General features: G+C 35.2%; 2 protein-coding genes across 4 annotated transcripts; both read right to left on the reverse strand.

Moving 5' to 3' along the window:
- Positions 9,333 to 12,399, reverse strand: LOC18791743 (COP9 signalosome complex subunit 5a). The gene is made up of 6 exons (XM_007221717.2): positions 11,888 to 12,399; positions 11,117 to 11,398; positions 10,887 to 11,034; positions 10,690 to 10,772; positions 9,922 to 9,999; positions 9,333 to 9,800 (listed from the first exon to the last, which is right to left on the reverse strand). Exons 1-6 carry the CDS (start codon positions 12,290 to 12,292, stop codon positions 9,696 to 9,698), a joined length of 1,101 nt encoding a protein of 366 aa, XP_007221779.1. The 5' UTR covers positions 12,293 to 12,399; the 3' UTR covers positions 9,333 to 9,695.
- LOC18788310 (protein KAKU4) lies at positions 12,805 to 19,441 on the reverse strand. 3 transcript variants are annotated; one of them, XM_020554923.1, is made up of 14 exons: positions 18,986 to 19,441; positions 18,803 to 18,873; positions 17,686 to 17,801; positions 17,035 to 17,120; positions 16,794 to 16,930; positions 16,267 to 16,449; positions 15,066 to 15,336; positions 14,711 to 14,787; positions 14,553 to 14,586; positions 14,314 to 14,392; positions 14,072 to 14,116; positions 13,744 to 13,829; positions 13,542 to 13,644; positions 12,805 to 13,461 (listed from the first exon to the last, which is right to left on the reverse strand). In XM_020554923.1, exons 1-14 carry the CDS (start codon positions 19,227 to 19,229, stop codon positions 13,032 to 13,034), a joined length of 1,962 nt encoding a protein of 653 aa, XP_020410512.1. In that variant the 5' UTR covers positions 19,230 to 19,441; the 3' UTR covers positions 12,805 to 13,031. The 3 variants fall into 3 exon arrangements, with proteins under 3 accessions (XP_020410512.1, XP_020410511.1, XP_020410513.1); XM_020554922.1 differs by having other exon boundaries at positions 14,054 to 14,116; XM_020554924.1 differs by lacking the exon at positions 14,072 to 14,116 and having other exon boundaries at positions 18,986 to 19,437.

A 20,977-nucleotide genomic window follows, 5' to 3' on the forward strand; every position in this document is an offset into this window, starting at 1 on the left:
TTAATTGCAACCTTGTTATGTCACTTGTGATTGAAACTAGGTTTTTTTTTTTTCTGTTGCTTACCAAAAATAAATTTGTTTCTGTGATCATGCAACTCTGTTTACAATAATGTTGGACGCATTTTAAAATAATGATTTTTTTTCTCAGTAACGTATGCAACAATTGTGGAAGTGACCGACAAATTTTCAGAAATGTTCTCTTCTTTTCCTGTTCAACCTCATTGGAAAGAGTAGCGTTTTCTATACTATTATATTATCCTCCCCAAAAGCAGGGTGCATGTGTTTAACTTGGAGAATAAAGGCCATTATATATATATATATATATATATGTTTAATAACTATTCTCTTACTAAATTATTTGCTTATTGTATGAATGTATTATTCATATTCGTAGTGTTACAACATTTAGTAAATTGATTCGTCAACGGGATTTAGTTCAGTAAAAACAAGATATTGATTAGAAGAGCAGTGATTTCAAGCTTGAATTATCATAATATTTTAGTAGTGTACGTAAGAACATCTCTCTTTATAATTTAAATTATCACTTGTATTATAACAAATTTAATTCAGTCAAACAGTGTCACTTAATTTGGTAAACATATTTGATGTCCTTAATTTAACATTATTTCAGTGTTTGCTTTTTCATACCTACGTTATAAATAGTATATTGGTTTTTATATATACGATTTTGGTGCTACAATTAAGCAGCTGAGTAAAATAGGCTGGAAATCTGCCACCTCATAAAGCTTTTCCTGCGGACTGGAGCGTAAATAAGACGCGACAAAAGTGCACGCGTGGGTGACATAAATATAGTTCATGACAGAAATCTATGTCCATCGTAAACCGTCATTAACTCTCTAATTTTTCGCTTTTCAACGGGGGGTTACGTGTCAGCTTGTGGTTGCTCGAGGTAGGAAGCTTCCATGCCCTCGGTCAGCCGGTGTCATAAATATTGTTCACATATGTTAATGAATTTATTAATTTTTGGCCCCGAAAAGAAAAAGAAATGATTAATTATTTATTTGTATATGGTTTCCAACCCAAGCCGTTTCGGAGTATTGGAATCCGATGCCCTTTTGTGGCAAAAAAATTAGGAAAGACTATATTTATTATTTATTATTTTTATCATGAAAAAAAGAGTATTTATTATATTTAAAATATGTTTCAAGTAGCGTAAATTTGCTGCCTTCATTGTCCTATTGTCTCAATCCATTATTAATATTTGTACTTATAGTAGAAAATGAAGGCAAATATGGATACTGAATAATTGATTGCATCTAGAAAATGAAGGTAAGTAATGCCTCGTCATATTGCATGTTGTAAGGTGATAAGTGAATTTTCTAATGGATGAATTTAATTCCCAACAATAAATAAATACAAATAAAAATGGATGAATGTTGTAAATGCATGAGTTGGTGGATGACCACCATACCTCTTAATATTCCACCGTTGAATTTTATGTAACCTATGCACTAAGTATTTGTAATTAATGCTTGTAACTTATAGGTATATTGTAAATGATGGTATTCAATCTCCTATCTTGTAAGCTTATAAATAGGTGGTTCTACCAAAGATTAAGGTAGGAATAAACATGGTGAAACTTTGTCTTTAGCATATCACTTCTCTCTACATTTTCTCCCTCTAGTTTTATAACAATGAATTTAATTTTCAATCTATATATATAATGCTATTTGTACCACATTTACTGACTACATCTCTAGTTAGGGTTTGTTATTGAGTTGAATCAGGCCGACCTAAATTTTTTGGACTCATGACGGGCTTTACAAGCTTTTTTAATTTTTCAAGTAGAGCAGAGGTTTCAAATGTCAAGCCTTGAGCCCGCCCATTAGGCCGGACCCAGCCACCCAAGGGTCGGGACGGGCTGTCCCTTTTTTTCTTCTTTTAACAAGTCTTTTATAATCTTTTATTAGTAATTTTTAGACAACATTAAGGGGGTTAATTTTCTCACTCATCTTTTGTTCACTTACACTCCCTTTGTTGGAAATTGCATGTTCTTACTCTTCTTTTATCAACTTTATTAAAAATAAAAGGGAGTATATGTGGACAAAAGGGGAGTGAAAAAATCAGCACCCTAAAAATATTAACTTAATTCATAACATGTGTAAAAATATAAAAATATGTTTATTAATCTATGCTACATATTACATTATTCCAATTAGGGAGTGCACTTGGATGTGGGTTGTAGTTTAATTTCTTTTATAAATTTTTGTTACAAATTTTTAGACAACATTGAAAGAACTAACTTAATTCATAACATGTGTAAACAAAATAAAAGTTTATTAAGTTATCCTACATATTATATTATTTTGATTAAGTCTAAAATCAAGTTAAGAAGTGCATCAATTAAGTCTTTAAAAAAAAAAGGCATAGACGAGCCGTGTCATGCCTAGGCGGGCCTATATGGGACGGGCCATGGGTGGGCCAAGGGTTTCAAATCCTGAGCCCAAGCCATACCAAATTCAAAAATGAGTCGGGCTAAACAGATTGGGCTATGCTTTGGCTCATTGAGCCTCAGGCTATCTACTTCGGCTCATGGGCTTAGGGCCAAATGATGATCGCTATCACTAATAGTGATAGCCCTTCCAGTGTATGTGGGACCCACCTATATTAGAGAGGTGGTCAATAAATATGGTCTAAATAGCAGGACCTTATAATAATAAAAAGGTGACAAGTGATATATTTTTTTGTCTTAAAAAAAATCTTATTGCCCAATATTTTATGTGGGTTGAGTGGTAGTTGTACTAAGGTTAAACCGTAATTTCATTAACTTAGTGCCCGTTTGGCATTGTTTATTTGGGGTGATAAGTGATTTGTGAATTTTTTAAAAATATGGCAACCCCAACCCATTTGGTAAACTATGAGAAAATCATTTATTGTTAAAAATTGCTATGAAAGAAAGATATAAGATAAAGCAGCTAATGAGGTGCTTTCATTTTCTTTATGATTATGCAGGAATCAGTTATAAAGAGGCGCTGAGTTTAATGAAATTTACAAACTTTAGAAAATACCCCAATCTATTTCATGCAATTTACTCTCTTCGTGCATTTTCTCCTTCGCATCCCTTTGCTTCTTCACGCCATCTCTTTCACAGAGTTCTCTTTCTCTTGAATCTCTTCTATTCTTATTTTTTCTTGTTGAAACAATTGAAGCACACTCCTGAAAAGCCACAAGACTCAGGTAAGAGACATATTATGTTTATTTATAGGTTTATTCCTACTCAAATAAATATTAGCCCATTGCATCAAATAAATATAGCTCACACATGTGTTGTTTTTCTTTTTTAAATAAATTAATAATAGCTCAGTCCTCTATTTAAAATAAGCCCACTCTTAAAGCATATAGGAAATAATAAATGTCAATTCAATCCAAACCTATATAAATTTGATTAGAAGCATAACTCACGCTAAGGCTCTATCAACTTGAGCTATTCTAATCATACTGATATTGGGCTACGTTTGCATAGAGCAAACATAAAAAAATTTCTTATAGCCACCCAAAACGCCATATTTGAACCTTGAGAACCTAAAGGGAATAGCTCTCCTCCTCTAAAAAATTGTATCAACCTATCTTGAGTGGGTTCTTCAATCTTGGTAAGTTTTAAATATATATATATATATATATATTCAATTCCAATTTTAATTGTTGTTGTTAAGTTTTTATGATTTAGGGTTTGAGTGAAAACTTTTGGAGATTGTTGATATATGTTTTATTTTTGCAACTTGAATTATTAATTAGCATATATGATTTTTAATGTCTAGTATTTTTGGGGAATAAACTTATTGTATCTTGTTGATAAAGCAAAAGATGCATCTAATAGAGAGCAAATGACCATTGTTTTAAGATTTGTTGATAAGGATAGTTTTGTACGAGAACGTTTTTTTGAGATTGTTTGGTATTTATTTATATTTTGTATTTCTTTGTGTTATATTTACTTGTATTGTGGCTTTGTTTGATTTATAAAATTTTATTTACATTTTTGTTTAAAGAGAAAAAAGTCTTATAATATATCTCCTCTATAAAAAAAAAATATTTAGCCTACCCCTATAAAAATTCCTGGATCTGCCATTGTGTTTATTTCTTCTCAAAAATTTACCAGACACTTAGAAACTAATTATTGTACCAACAACACTTGTAATAAAAAGTTTACCAAACGTCAAATTTCTTTCTCTCACAACTAATTTGACAACAATTCTTTTCACAGCATAGCAATGCCAAACTGACCCTTAATATGATAATGAAACGTAATTTGATTTTTAAATAGTATCCAATTTGAATGGGAAATTATATATGGAAATGTTGTGTTACGAAATGAAATTTGGGTACTTGTCCTAATTTGGGATAATTTCTTTTCTTTTTGGTTTTTGAACTCATTTATATATTAGCATGTATGGCTACATTCAATAGGTATACCTATATATTTATGGGATATAAACTCATTGCATTCAGTCATATTCTGGCTAAATTTGCTAAAAAAACATGAACCATGTCAAATTGAATGCAATTTTTTTTCAATGGATATGGAATCACTACATGCAAGGAATGAATCATTCGAAATTTATTGTCTAAATTCTGACATACATAAATTGTGACGGTTTAAACAAACAATTTCACCTTATAATGACATCTAAATTCATGATTTGAAATCTCTCCATTCAAATTTAAATTTCTTTAAAATATTAAAAGCAAAAATATCATTAAATTGATAGCTAATACGTATCTCATGCTCCTTAACAAAATGTAAATTAACTCCACATGGGTTAGTTTCAAATTGAAACTTTACCTTTTTTTAAGTGCATATATTTCTTCTAGTCCACACCGACCTTTCTTTTATTTTTATATTTTTGAAGGTCAAATTAGTAGTAACTGGGAAAGCCTCCACCACACAACGAGTCTATGACCTTGTGAACGAGATGGGCTTCTTTGAATTCAATTGCCGTATCCCGTCTTGCACGAGGCAGGGCCATACATACACATGGCTTTTGGAAGATCACTCCGTCCCGCCGCCGTTATCGGCTTTTTCTCAAACAGTTGGTGTGCATTTTTTTTTTTGAGTCGAATTGTTTTTGTGTGGTGTGGCATGGGAGAGATTTCAAGGGCTAATTGACCCTTAATCAGGTGGGACCCACATCTGGAAATGTATACCGGGCGAAACGTCAAAGTCTGAGTCGCCTAGCACATATAACTACAACTGCCACGGTAAACTTTTTGACCTCATGTTTGTTTAGCATATCTGTTTATATTAATTGTGTTTTAGTTTATACACAAGTCTAGGGTTTTCTTGTTCCATTGAAAATGTGATCATCTTTAAGTTTGAAAATGATAACTGTTTGTATTATATTACAAATTAACTCTTTATCGGGTCAATGAAAGTTTCGTTGAAATTAATTATATGAGTAAGCATTGCGTGATCGTAATACCATCACTAACTAAATTTTCTAAACATCGATGATTTGTGTTAATTGAGTGAGGTACATAATCATAAATCATAATAGAGATTAAGACTTCTGTTCCTTGGCGTGATGCTTTTGTAGTCCGACTTTTTTGTAAGACTAATCAAACTTCATTGGAATATTAAACATTTGAAATTGAGCACTACAAATACTTTTCTTTTTAAAGAACGTACTCAAAAGATAAAACTAAAAGAAAATAGAAGATATAACTCATGTGGTACCCAAACTTCAGGGGCACAAAGAATATTAAGAGGTTTGGTCAAAATAATACAACCCATATACATGTCACATAACTCATGGATAGAGAAGAACCCTCTAAACTTTTTCTTTTTAGGCTTCTTAGGATCATTCGAGACGTAATTTGAATAGAATTATACTTAAGTTGACTAAATAATCTCATATTATATGGAACTTAAATAGTATATTTGAATAACACATTTACAAAAATAACTCATTCAAAACACAAATAGGAAAATTTATGTATGTATCAAACTGTAATTGACAAATAACACGTAATGTGACTGTCAGACCAAGAAATTTATCATTCCATACGAAAGAGGTAGGAAATTGCATTTGGATAGTCTCATTTATGTAGAGTAGTTAAATTGATGATGATGATGCTAAGCTAATTGAGAGGGACTTACTTTATTATGACAATGAGAAAGAAGCAACGTCTGATGGACATTAACAAGAAGCCTCCTAATGACTTTCATCACCTCCTGCCTTGTATGTTAGTACCTAATTTGCAGTCTTTCTCCCCTAATTTACGTCCATTTGGGCAAATGATAGGAAATATATATATATATATATATATATATTTATCTTAATAATATTGTTTTATTTTCTAATGGCTCAATGAGTCATTGGAAATTTGGAACATCATGCCAAAAAAGAAGAAGGGAGCATTGTACTTCACGTCTGTACTGTAAAAAAGAATGTGGACCGTAATACAAGGAACTTTCCAATTGAAAAAGAAAAAAAAAATCAGTTTGCAATTCAATTGAATTGGAAAATTTCTTATTTTACAATATGAAAGCTAGACCCACCTGTATTATATTCATGCATATAGCTTTACTGAATGGTATTTTATGCAAGATGATCCAGTTTAAACATCATCTAATTGCGCTAGTTGGGTATATCTCAGTTGGTTAAGCTCTTTCACTTTCATTTATGTGGACAAATGTTTGAAATCTCCGACACCCAATGAATATTGCTGTAAACCCCTCCCCAATCGCTTGTATAACAACAAAATAGCATCTTTTTCACCCACCACCCTGTTATATAGGTTTATTCAAGAACATTATGCAAAAATGTTTAGGGAAAAAATTGGCCCAAGGTTTTGGTTCCATAGGGCCTACCTCCCTCATTTAGGTTCCTTCAAAGTTGAAATGAAGACATTTAGGACCAATGAGGAGGAGTTATTATTAACATAGAAATCAAAGTACAGACAACGATGAGAGAAAGAAAGGTAGAGAGCAAAGATGCCATGAGAATAATTGTTGCTGTTGCTAAAGATGAAGGCCTATGACCTCCAATTTTATTGGCACCAATGCTTTTTTGCACGTCACTAGCTAGGAAGAAGATTCTTAAGAATAGTATAGGCTGTCCAAATTTTGAGAGAGAGAGAGAGAGAGAGAGAGAGAGAGAGAGAGAGAGTCTCTTTTTATTTTTTTTATTTTTTTATAATAAAAACAAAAGAGAGAGAGAGTCTTTGACATCAATAATTTTAAGTACTACGATCCCTAAATTGCAAAGTGTTTTACCAAGAAATGAGCAATGTTCTTGGTGTTGTACGGCAGAAATAATGGAAGTCCCCACATTTAACTATTCTGTGAAGGTGATGGGGATTAGACAACCCACTTGCTAAGTGGGTTGAGCATTTTATGAGTATTCTTCTGACCTCCTCTCCAACTTCCTACCTTCACTTTTCAAAATTATTTCTTGGTTCGTGGTTTTACCTTTCTCAGAAAGTTCTTACATGCTATTATTTTATCAATAGTGTCGATTATAAAATTTGAACTCAATCTCATTTTTCATCTAATAAAATTATGATCAAGTAGCACCAGACCAAATCGTTAGAACCTCCATAGAAATACACACAAATTTGAATTTCGGGACATAATTTTTTGAACTTATTAATTAAAATATTTTTAAAATTTTATTGTGTGGCTGTCCTAGTTGGAAACTTGTGTTCGAAATCCAATGAAGACCTAGATCCACAGTGGCCCTCTCCTTAGGACATGTATTGATTGTGATGTAGCCAAATCCAATTTGGGGTCCTCATATCCTGAATTTGACTTTGTAATAGGACTCATTGAGAATTTTACATATAAATTAATTAAATTTTATATAGTTTCCAAATATTAAAAGTGTGCTCCTAATAAAGTGCATAGAGATGTTGAAACTAGTTAGATTTCATTTTCATAAAGATTACATGATTCACCCATTTCATATTTTAGATTATGCTCAAACAAAAGAAGCAAAGAAAACATAAATGAATTATTTGGGCACAAAGCATCTCCTTACCCATATGCACTTATATGTGTTGTATAGAAATATTTTACACCATGAGAAGGCCACCCAAAGTATGACAACACATTGAAGAAGATAAAAATGAAGTTGGGTATGCATGATGGGTCACATGGATCAATATGAGACACAAACTAAAGTTGTCCTTGTAACTGATTGATTATAGGTAGGCACAATAGGAGGTGGGAAGAGAGTGCACATGTAAAGCATTTTGTTCTATTTGGAAAAGAAAAGGCTAAGCTCATGAAATTGTTCTCCAATAAGTTTCCAGATAGTAGGTTACAAAATTAAACACAAGGGCACCTAAACCTAGTGGTGGAGGGTTCTTGGCATGTGAAGTTGTCACAAGCTCAAAGAAAGTTGTATGCAAAACAAGGCTGGCTACATTGAAGATGACCATTGCCTGTGAACCAACCTTTTTGTTATCTTGTAAGAATCTAATCCTAACAAAATGGTGGAGAGAGAGAGAGAGAGAGAGTTGGGGGAAAGTCATGAGAGCCATGATTTTTGCTTGGAGAGTCCACAAAAAAACCCACTAAAGATAAAAAGTGGAGGATTTGTTTAGGCTTTTTCTCTCTAGTGGGAAAGTGGGGGTGAAAAAGATGGGCATGGGCATTAGTCCTTTTAGGTTGAGGTCCCAATTTTGAAGCAGAATCAGCATAAAAAATTGTAATCTAGCATAAGTAGAAACCTACAACAAAGGAAAAAGACCCACGAGGGTTCTGTTTCTTTGCATGTGAAAGGCACTAATTGCTCCATAAAATGAAGTGTCTCTTATTTTGCTCAAGATAGAGTCCATTCATTTTTTTGCTCCTGCCTCATTGGCTACTTATAGCCTTTTGCCTTCATATCTATCCTTCATATATATATATATATGATGAGTTATGTCATCCAATTTTGCTTCACTATCTTGCCAACCATCCATTTTCTTCTCCGCCCATCTATAATTTTAGGCCTATTTCTCTGTCCTTTTTTCAATTTCTCTTCAAAACCTATGATGATGTTATGGTGCTCTCCATCTGTTAAAATTTCCAGCTCAATTAGCAATGAACCAAAACGAAAAGTGACCCACTTGACCATCTCATGTCAAAATTTGTATGAGAGGAGGAGCTCATTATGCATGCTTAGATGTTTGAAGATATCTTCTTGGCTTGTGCCGCCTATGATCCTGGAAAAATGCATATTCAAACCCAATAAATAATTTTTACTCTTTTGTTGATGACCATGTTATCAAGACTTCGCTTGGTACTTCTTGTTTGAAACCGTGGGGAAACCAGAATAAAAATGAGAACGTCTATATAAATTGGCTGTATAAAGTCAGACCAAAAAGGATAAAAAAGGAAAAAACCCGGCTATATAAAGATTTTGAATTGCAAGACAATTTGTTCGTTGTTGACTTGTTGCCCAACCCAATTCTAAAAGCCCTGCTAAAAGTTCCGAAAGCCCAACTCCAATATGATGATTAATTTTGTCGAAATCCACCAAATACAAAATATAGATACTAGAATTAGCAAAATGGGAATTCCAAAAAAATTAAGCGTCAACACCTCGAGGATTTACAAAAGTGTAGGAAGCAACAGAATTTCAGCAACAATGGATTCAAATATCAGGATCATAAACTGTAACCCGGACTCCATCTTCCTTCAGGCAGTAAAACATCATAAATCGGTTGTTCCGCCAGCCAGAATGTCCAAATCAACTTTCAACCATCGGTTCGGGGTCAGATGGTTCCGTGAGAGATGGCTGTGTGAGAGATTTGTTGGATTGACGTACAGAATTGAAAAGAATGTCCTTGATAACCTACGCAAAAACAGATAAGAGCAACTTTGTTAATAACGGACAAGAAAACTAATTGTTGTTGCAAAAACCTTCTGCTCAGAGCACACATAGGGTATATGAAGATCGGCAAAGCCAGGGCTACCTGTGACATCAGACCGTGCACCTGCTCGACAGTTATCTTTGCACTGTCACGAGTAATTTTGGCAAGTTGTGATTCTTCCTGCAATTCATGAAGCCATTGAAATTATAGACTCAAATAAATTACCAGCAAAAGAGGTAACCAGCAACATGAAATGTTAAACAATAATAAGATACCAAAACAAATTATAATATAGTAACATCTTCCTCTTAATCCCAACTCTGTCCTACATAGAAATGAAATCACCAGGTATGCATTTCCAAGGTCACCTGGATCTAAATGGCCTGTCTACGGGACCAAGTGGGACCCACCTAAAAGGACAGGAGAAGAAAAGATATTTGCACAATACTGCTAAATAGTTGAATCTGTAGGAAAACAATTTTTTTTTCCTTTAACGAGTGGAAACCAAACATAAATGCAAGTGATTCTCAGGGTGGGAAAATAATTGCGTCTTTTATCTTTCTGTTTTCTTCTTGATATATCCACATATTTATCAGTTTTCATGAAAGAGAGAAAAGAACAGAACTGAATGACACCATGTTCACACTTCAATGGACATCTACAAGCATAGCCACATAGAATGATGAAATTTTAAAGGTGTGTTTTATCCATACGATTTGTCAGCCCTAACCTTCTCTACCTCTATATGGGTAACAGTTCCCTCTTAGCAGTTCCTAAATATATGAATCACAAACCATTTTATTGACAGCTCTTCTTCTAAATCAAACGAGAGAGAGAGAGAGAGAGAGAGTAGGGGGGAGTGACATTTACCTCCTTCTTTCTTTGTGGGGGAGTTATTAATGGCCCAAAGCGAGAATGAGACAAATGATTTTCTGCTTGCTCCAGTTTTTCAGCTGACATGATACAAGGGAGACAACTTAATATTCAGTAAAATAATATATCCATATAATACGAGGATGACGGATGGAAATACTTGAATAGGCAATATGCAACAGGTAAGAAAGTACCTAGATCAGAAATTTGTCCAGCAACATAATCTCCATTGCCCAATAAAGGTGAGGAAGAAAGAGTATTCACCCAATACTTGTTCCAAAGAAGATCCAAGAGGTGGCAGTCAAGAGAAGACTTGAAATAAGTGATATCCAGAGAATAATACTGCATAAACAAATACAAATGAGTTTCAGAGACTAACAAACTAAAGTTTCACAAAAGAACCATAGGATAAAAACATAATAACCTGTTTACAGTGCACACCAAAGTCCTCAATTTTGTTCAGAGGAATGGTCTGATACTCGGACACAGGGTCATCTGGAGGCTTATATCCTTCTGGGTATGTCCTGAATGCACCGATGTCAACCTTTCCAGCTGACACTGTCCGAGTTGGATCAATAACAACAGCCAAAAAGGGCTCCTGAAATTGCTGGTTTAGCATCTGTGTGGAAACATCAATACCCGAAAGCCAGCATCCATAACCAGGATGAGAATGGTACCACCCAACCACATTCTCCAACCGCCCTGCCTATACCATAACATACTCTGTAAGAGGATTAACCTTGAAAAAAACAGAATTAATACATGGGACTCTAATAGAAGAATTCTACCCTACAAAAATACAACAAAGACTTTGAGAAATTATACTTATCACATTTTGCCCCACTAGAATCCTAGCAACTATGTACAAAAGAGGGTTAGATAGACACTGTATTCAATGCAATAGTTTGTTCACAAGCCAGCTCTTTCCTATTACTCATAAACCAAACAGTGTCTCTATACAGCCACCCCAAGAAAATGGCCAAAAGAGAAACAGACATTAGGGATTTTTAAGAGTGGCATTAAGGTCTTTTACATCATATTGAACAATTTTCGCCAATGCAGCAATTCCATGACGCAATAACCCAACCGCAACAGCAAATTAGGGTTTCTCAAAGGCCTCAAATTCATCCCCAAACCATTAATAATTATAACAACAAATTACAAGAACGAAGAAAATATGAAAAGAAGCAGAGACCTGCTTGTTGGTCTGGGAATAGTCCACCATGTACTCATAGGCATCGGCCTGAGCATTAACCCTAGTCTCAGTCCCTTCAACAGGCAAAGCAAAAGCGTCCATGACGATAATGGCGTCCCCGTCCGTCTTGCCCTGCATGAGGCCCATGACCTCGATGGTCCCACCGGAACGGGCGTGTACGACCATCTTCAAGAGCGCGAGGGCGGAGATCTTGACGCGCTTGAAGTAGTGGGGGTCGTTGGTCCAGGGCTTCTCTTGCTGGAACTTGGCCTGCGCCGCCTCGTCGTAGTAGAATATGGCGTCGGCCGACGGGTCCGCCTTCGACTTCGCCACGCTCGGAGGCGTGTCCATGGGGATTATGTTGTTCTCTAGCTCCCATGTCTGCTGGGCTATTTGCGCGTCCATGGTGTTTGTGAAATTGACTCTAAGACACTATTCGTTCTCTTTGATGCAATGTACCAGTGTGACCGACTCTGCGTAATCGAGTGAAATCGATTTCCACTAAGGAAATAAAAATAATAAATTGCCACTGGGCTGGGTTTTGGGATCTATCGGAGAAGATAAAGCCCAATGGGCTGTAGCTATTATCCATTAGCATGTCAAAAGAGCAAAATATAATTTTTTTTATTTTTTTATTTTATACAAGCGATATTTGAAGGAAGAATGAATCAAACTTAGGACTTCAAGTGCAAGAGTAAATGGTAAATGCTTTTAACCACTTGAGCTAATAAGCCCCTTACATTTTTGTTTTATCTTTGTAGAGCAAAAGAAAATATGTTATCATATATTTCATCATTTTATTTTTTTAATAATTAAAACTTGTTTAGGAGTACTTTCGGAACTGCTAAAAGCACTTGTCTTACAAGAACGATGTTTGGCAAAAATTATAAGAGTGCTTTGCATGGGACTTAATGTCAACATATCGGGCATGCTCAAACAGATGGTTTTCACAATTCCAATCAATTTGGAAAATTCTCTACAATTTCCTTTCAAGTCTAGCTAAACGTAGACTAAAATCCCAAAAAAAAAAATTCCCAACAGTAGTTCCTACCTTGTTAACATAAATAAAAAAAATTGGCAAATTACAAAGGCTAGAATACAATAAATTATACAGTAAGGTACAAAAGCCACAATTCATTCAGTGTCATTTGCCCCGTGACCTGCCTCTCCTGTTGTATCTGCTGAGTCTCTTTCCCTTCTGCTTCTCAACGACGGGGGTGCTTTTTGAATTCGGCTGGGTCAGCTCCTGTGAAAAATATTCATCGGCCATACTAGAGCTGTTTTGGGAGCCAGTGGTAACAAAATCGTTGTCCTTTGTGACATCCATATAATTTTCAATCGATTCGGGTACCTCAATACTAGCTTCACTCAAAGGCACGCCGTCATTTTCCTTTGTTCCATCAACATCATTTTCATTTTTATTGGCGACCTCGACAGTAGCATTGTTGAAAAACTCATGGGCTTCTTCCTCCACAGTGAGATCTACAGCTACCTTCTCATGGCTTGAGGTGACTGGATTAGTTTCCCCATTAAGTATAGGGTTTTCTTCTATACCCAAGTCTGGTGCGGACAAACTGAAACACAGGAAACCAGTTCACTAAAAAATTTATGTAGATGATGCAGCACTAAAGCAATGGCATCAACAACCGCTTACCTAGCTACCGAAGAAGGGAAACCATTTGTGGTATAAGCACTTCTTGATCCAGTCACTTCTCCAGTTGTTGAACAGGTTATGTCATGTAATTTTGAATCTCCAACTGATAAGTAAATCGAGGTTAGTCAGTAAATCTAACTCTTCTGCCACAAAAATGTGCTCGAGTATAAATCATGCAGCAGAAGGGTAAAAGGGAATTTACCTTCTGAGGTTCCTCCTATGTCTGTGTTTCGCTGTTCAGTCCAATTAGAGTTCTTCTGCCCGCCAAAATCACCAGCAACAGTATCACTGTGACATACAAGGGGAAATAGATGTTATAAGCCAAAACAATTACGGACCTAATCAAGGGGCAAAAGAAAAAAAGAGGGGCTTAGGGAAAGATCAAAATCACAATCCAAACCAGTGCAGCACAGATGCTAGAAAATGGATTCTCAACTATTTCTTTCCCACTTTAAAGTTTTATTTAGAACCATTCCTTAAACACAAAAGCAAAACAATGAGTTTGATGTTACCAGACAAGTTTGCCATGCCTTATCATATTGAGATCAGAGACAGATATGACACCTTTAAGTAAACTGCAAATGGACATGCATAACCAACATCGTTAAGTAAGCTACAAACTGACATTCATACATAAACTTGTAATTAGAGGACACCTGTATTCTAATGACCATTTTGTGTATGCGTTGAATGATTTGTAAAAATGCTACAGGAATTAGTTAACGGAAGTTTTGGTTGACTAATTAAGCTACCATTGTGGGAAAGGGATAACCTGGGAGCAGTCTTCATATCTTCAGATGCCTTAAGTCGCTGTCCAGTGGTTAACACCCCTTCTAAGGCATTCTGAGAACCTATTAGATGGACAAACTTTGTCATTAGAAAATCAACTAGAATATATAGTATTGATATGAATGTGTGTATGTGTGTGCTTGTGGGCACATCTGTGCAGCAGAAACAAATAATCCATCTGAATCACCGTCAACAAAAGATAAAAGTGGAAATTACAAGCACCTCCTTTTCCATCAATTGCAGCGACATCTGAATCCTTCATAAAAAGAAAATAAGAGGTTATAACAAGAATCTGGTAGCTCAGAGTCTTCATCAAAACTCATTTTGAAAGATGGAAAGAAAAAGTATGTATAATAGGCTATACTCAAATTCTTGGGAACCTGATTTTGTTCGGAACTGATAATAGCCGGAAGTGGCAAAGCTTCTTTCTGCAACTCGTACTGTGTCTTCTCCGAAACTGAGAGAGCAGAAAATAAGGTTCCATGTCATAGATTTCCTATATTTTAGTTTTCCTATTTTCTAAAAATTAAAGGGGAGTGTTAATATCATTTCAGTAGGGGAGTACTATCAATAAAATGAGATAAAAAACTAAGGGAGGAGAGCAGGATGACTATTTTGGAAGGCTAATAACAGCTCTGATACAATATAAATATATGCAATATATTCATAAACTGATGACAATAGAGTATTGGACTAAACTAACAGACTTAGTTCAACCCAGTAAAGAAAACATACCATTGGAGCCATAGGACGTAGTTACTCCAGAGGACAAGTTCATGTTTGCACCTATGGAATTCTTAGAATTGTGAATTTTATCTCCCATTTCAACTTCTTGTTTTCCATCCACCAAATAACCCGAGGTACTTCTATTTCCTAAAGTAGATGCAGACCAATCAATTCTTGTTGAAGGTAGGGACCTCAGCAATTCTTCTGTTGCCTTCGATCGCACTCTTCGTATTTCATCCTGGATATTCCAGGACCCAGTGGCACGGGAGTCCCTTTTCAGCTGCATTGAAATTTCAGAATGCACAATCAGAATATCAATAAAGAGAATACCTCTACATTTCTCTCTACCAATCCAAAAGATATTTCCTCATTTATGTTTCACACTTAAAACAAAGAAAACAGAAAGAATGCGTCAACAACTTCCCACAGTTACTAAAAGAAGAAAGAAACATATGTGGTTCAACATCAACCTCCAATGTGTTATTTGTTAGTCTGCATTAACTGTTAATAAATGGTCATTCTGCAGTTATATGAGAAAAAACTTCCTTTCAAGCTTCAACATGTACCCAGATGTGAGTGCCAATGCCTTGTCTTTGGACCCAACACATTGTCCTAACACACGGATGAGTCATTGTGGATCCACTCAACTCAATATTTATCCATTTAGGGTTAATGATTAGCTTGTTTGCATCAATATTGAATCACAACCTTATTCAGGGGTTTCCCTGAATTTTACAACCATACAAGCTATAATTACTTGACCCAGCATACACTACGGGTGGGCATTCAAACCGGAAAACCAAGCCATACACAACAAAACCTGACTTTTTTTAGTTACTACAAAATTCTAGACTTTCTCCATTAAATTTGCAGCTCACCCTTGCTTGCTGTTCATAGTTACACAGAACCATAAATACCAGAATTTCTCTAACCCGCATAATCCTGATTCAAGAAAAGTCATCATCTAATTGAAATATCAAAACATTATCCAATCCTAAAATGGATTGCTAGTCTTTGTTCAGTTTGAAAATCTATCTCCAGCCTCAATCTTTTCTTTTAAAGAACTGCCACATTTAACATTACCCAGGACCTGGCATCCATACGAAGGAGTAAATAACCTCCCATTAGCAGTTTGAGTCTACAGTCCAAGTCCTACTTGTCACAAACTCAAAAATGAAAAAGATATGACTACAAAAATTCCAAATGGTACCTTCAATGTAGACACAGAATTGCCACCAATTGAATATGGGGTTTCTTCATTGAAAAGTTGCATCCCTGTTGATGATGGAGATCTCAGTTCTCCATGCTTAATAGAAGGAGATGCCCATGGAGGACGTGCCCGCATATACAGCTTGGCTACATCCACTGGTGAACCACCTTCGTCTTCAGCCCCCTGCACCAACAGAATCAAATTGAAAACTCAACCTCCTTTCCTTGCATATAAAACATAATGATATAATGAAAGTACTAAATTGAAATATATCAAGAGACTTTGGTATCTCTACCAAATTTCTACCATAAACTTTCGGAGAAGGTATAGCATATATCTTCTATGTAGTTTTCTTTCATCAAGAGATTAGAAAGTTTAGAATTGCCTATTTCAACCAAGATCTGAATGAAAAGGGTTGTACTACGACATAAGGGAAGATTTTATTCCAAAGATAAGGATCCAGACATGGGGGAAAAAGTAGAAAGCACATGATAGCCATGAGATAATACCAGAGGAAGAACACTCACTTGTGGGAACATAAGAGAATTTAAGGTGCAGGTTCCATGATCCGAATCTGACTTTGAACTTGATCCCAACCTCCTCTCCTTCAACCATTTTTTTGCCTCCGTAACAGCTGTTCCGCAGAAATCAGGCGTGTCTACATCTGCAGTGCAATTAACAACGTAAGTCAAATAAGGATAATTTGTATGTTTTTAATCCTGCAATTGTAACCACTTTCACTTCCAACTGTTTTGTTTGGTATCTCACTTGGTCTTGTATTCTCTGCATCTTCAGCAGTGGTAAAACCTACGACTCTCGATTTAATAATCTTTATTAACCTATCACATTCTTCCCTGGTCAAATCAAAGGCAAAGTTTAAGTCAAATAACTAGTTAATAGAAATGACGAATAATTGGCAGAAAAGTAGCACGATGCATAACAATTTGTGGGAACCTCCCTAAAAGACCAATTTAAACCAACCCAGTCACTATAGGGCTCACACAAACACTATATTCATGATAAGGAGTTTAGAAATTGAAGGAAATGTCAATCACTCAATGCATGTCCTAAATTTGAAGCGTGAACAACCACTTTCTACTTCGATAGGAGAACCCAGGTTAGAAATTAATCCTGAAGAAATATTCGTTGGAGCATAAAACAAGATTCAATAACTTAATATTCATGGAAATAAAATAGGAACTTAAGAAGCTAAATGCGGAAAATAAATCAAGGATAATATAAAGATACATATTCTGTAAAAACTTGCACTACAGCACAAGGGAAAACAAATCAGAACACATGGCTAATATAAGAAGTGGAGAAAAATGATGTAAGCATAAAACAAGCACATGTCCAAATGTGAAATATAAAAAGAAGTACAATGTTTTATCTTTAATATCAAGGAAGGTGCAGCATTACCTTGAGAAGGTCTCCTGCATAAGCAGTTGTTCAATTACATGCTTGTTGTCGCTCTTCCCTAGTGTTGCTGGGGGCTCCTTCCTAAAGAAACTGAGCTTTCCTGATGTCCCATTCCTCTAATTCAACCACAAAAATCAATATTGTGTGTGTAATAAACATGAAATGAAACTAAAAAAGCCATATATGTAGTTGTCTTATACACCCTAAAATGACAAGGAACTTGAAAGAAGTTTCCGATGTTAAAATAAAATTTTTAATTTTAAATAAATAGTTTGAATACATATACTGTATTGATGTTCATAGTCCCTGGACAGTCCTGAAATTCATTCCTCTCAAAATTCTTGGTAACCCCGTATCAGATAAATCCCTTCTCTTACGCAAATAAATCCCCTACCACATGCTTTTGCCACAAAGTTCTCTAATAACTCGTCAAAATCAGCTTAAAGCTCCAACTTCACTTCTGCAAGGAAAGTTCCACGACCTCCTTTTTATTCCTAATCATCCCCACAACCCTAACCTACCCCAAGTATACAAATTCTAAACTAGTTTTCTACAACCTCTGTTTGGAACCATAATTTCAAGTGCTAGTCTGCCAGAGCCCACTACACTTGTGAAAATACCTTAATTTCCAAGTGAGGTGGAATCCAAATCCCTAGAAAAGTGAATATATATGGAAACTCCCAAAGGATCGAGTTTTCAGTGTGGATAACGGAATCTGTTACCCCATGTCGTATTACCAATTTATCACAAATATCATATGATGTGCTGATGCAATCTTCACAAAACTGTTCAGCTTAAGCAATTCAGGTACTTAAAAGCACTATACCAACTATCTTGAGAGTCAGCAAACCACAATCATGGGAAAACTAACAAATTTGAACAGATATCAAGTGCAGTGAAAAAGAGAACGCATCCTTTCCAGTTAAAAATCTCAGGTCGTTTCACTTAGAAACAATCAGTCCCACTCAATTTGCATACTTACTGAATTTGTTAAACAGTCTACTGGCATCATATAACTGTTAAAAATATCTAGTGCAAGTTCTTCCAAAGAATTGCCCAACTTTAAGAATAATGACACCTACAATAAAACTGAATAAGCAACATTTAGAGCTATTACCTTATTCAGTCCATCATCTTCTTGAGTAGAAATATCATCATCATCAACATCTTCGTCGTCAGTACCATCCTCTGAAAAATCAAACACAAAATTCAGTAACAATGGCACGAAAAACCCCAAAACAAAAAGATAGCTTTTTGCTTTACTAAATCACAAAACTGCCAGGCACTTGGGTTTGGGTACCTGAAGAAGAGGAGGAGGAAGAGTCAGGGCTAAATACAGAGGAAATTATCTTCCCAGCGCCGCTGGCAATCATGCGAGTAGGGGAGTAGATGAGCCTGGAGAACCAATTAGGGTTTTCGGGGCCAGGGTTTGCCAATCTCGGCCGGTCGTACGGAGTCCTGGCACCGGCGACTCGTCTAGGGCGGACAATTTTTCCGCCAGATCGGGACTCCAGGGCTTGTCGGGATCTGGAAATGGTGGCCATGCGCTCTCATGCGCGAGACGAGAAGCCAAAAAGAGAGGGAATGGGAACCGAGGGAATGAGGGAAAGGGATAGAAGAGTTAATTGTAGAGAGAGAGAGAGAGAGAGAGAGAGAGAGAGTGAGGTTAAAAAGGGTGTTTTGTGTTTGTGCGTGTATCGCAATTTCTGTCCCTTCAGGAGATTCAATTCGTTTTTTAGGTTTCTAGCGGTTATTATTATTATTATTATTATTATTATTATTATTATTATTATTATTATCATCATTATTATTTCGATTTTTGTCTGCGCAGAGATTAGTGCGACTCAACTCAACCTTGTTAATAAGAGGACACGTGGACAGCTTGTTTAGTTTCAAAAAAAATTTTAAACAAAAAAATAAATCATATTCACAAAGATATTTTTTTTACTCATCACACAAAGTCATGTCATCGTAATGAGCTATCTATGATTAAGTATCAAATTCACGTAGTAATGAGTTATCGATCATTATTCATTAAGTCAACTTATGACATTCTCTGACTAATTTGTTTTTAATTGTGTGTAAGATTTAAATAATGTTTTTATCTCCCGGCTGTATATGTTGGTAGTAGGTTAATCTATGTATTTAATTTAATTTTAAGATAATAATTAAAGATTTCTACTTGAATTGTCAAGAGTTCACACTTCACACACTAGGATGTTCTTGGCAGCAAGGATGTCCTGAAATCTCTATCATAACTTCAAGCTAATAGTATTAGTGTGGATCCTACGATTAATTGGGTAGGGACAGAATGGAGGCGATCTTCAAGCTAATGACTGTCTTCTTTATTGAATAGTGGTTCAAATAATGACGATGAACTTTCATTGTTTACGGAGCAGTAATGTGAGAGGGGCATCAAATGCGTCCACTAAATTTGAGTCACAAATAATGTGGCAAATAACACCTCTTTAATATTGCTATTGCTATGGTTGCGGCGGCGGGCGCGGCAGCCAATGATTACTTTTGCTATGGTTGCGTTTACATATTTTTCATGCAGATTGCATTGCGAGATGACGTAAGAAGAATAGTTGGTTTTGTCCCGTGTGCGAAGACATAATGTTACTTGAGCCATTACCGTTATTACCTTCGGGGTGGTCGAGGTGGCTGCAGCCCACGATATTTGCAGGCGGTATAATAACTACTGGTATGCTTCTTTGCAAATTATTCATTCTATATATATAAAAATATAGAGAATGATGAAATATTTAAAATATAAGAAAATATTTTTGGTTAATTTAAATATTAAGAATTGAAATTATTTATTAAATGAGGACAATATAGTAAATTCATATTTTTTAATTAAAAAAATTAAAATAATAAATAAAATCATATAATATGTCCTGCTTTTATGGAACACTAGCCTCTCCGCACGCGCTTCCGCGCTTGCGAGAGGTTTTTTTTAAAAAAAAATTTAAATTTATTTTAGAATTAAAAAAGATAATGGGTAGTTGTGTTCCATAAAAATAGGATCCATTATCTGCTTTTTCTTTTTCTTTTTCTTTTTCTTTTTTAAAATATAAAAAAGTGTGAATTTACCGTATTATCCTCATTTAATTAATAATTTGAATTCTTAATGTTTGCATTAACCAAGGGTATTTTCTGGTATTTGGAATGTTTCACCATTCTCTGCCTTTTGCTTTATAGATATAGATAACTATCTATATTTTGTTTTAATTTTAAAAATAATTTTTTTTTTTTAAAAAGAAAACCAATTGGAACATGCTCAGTAGAT

The sequence above is a fragment of the Prunus persica genome, chromosome G1 (assembly GCF_000346465.2).
Source record: "Prunus persica cultivar Lovell chromosome G1, Prunus_persica_NCBIv2, whole genome shotgun sequence".
In the NCBI taxonomy this organism is placed as follows: domain Eukaryota; kingdom Viridiplantae; phylum Streptophyta; class Magnoliopsida; order Rosales; family Rosaceae; genus Prunus; species Prunus persica.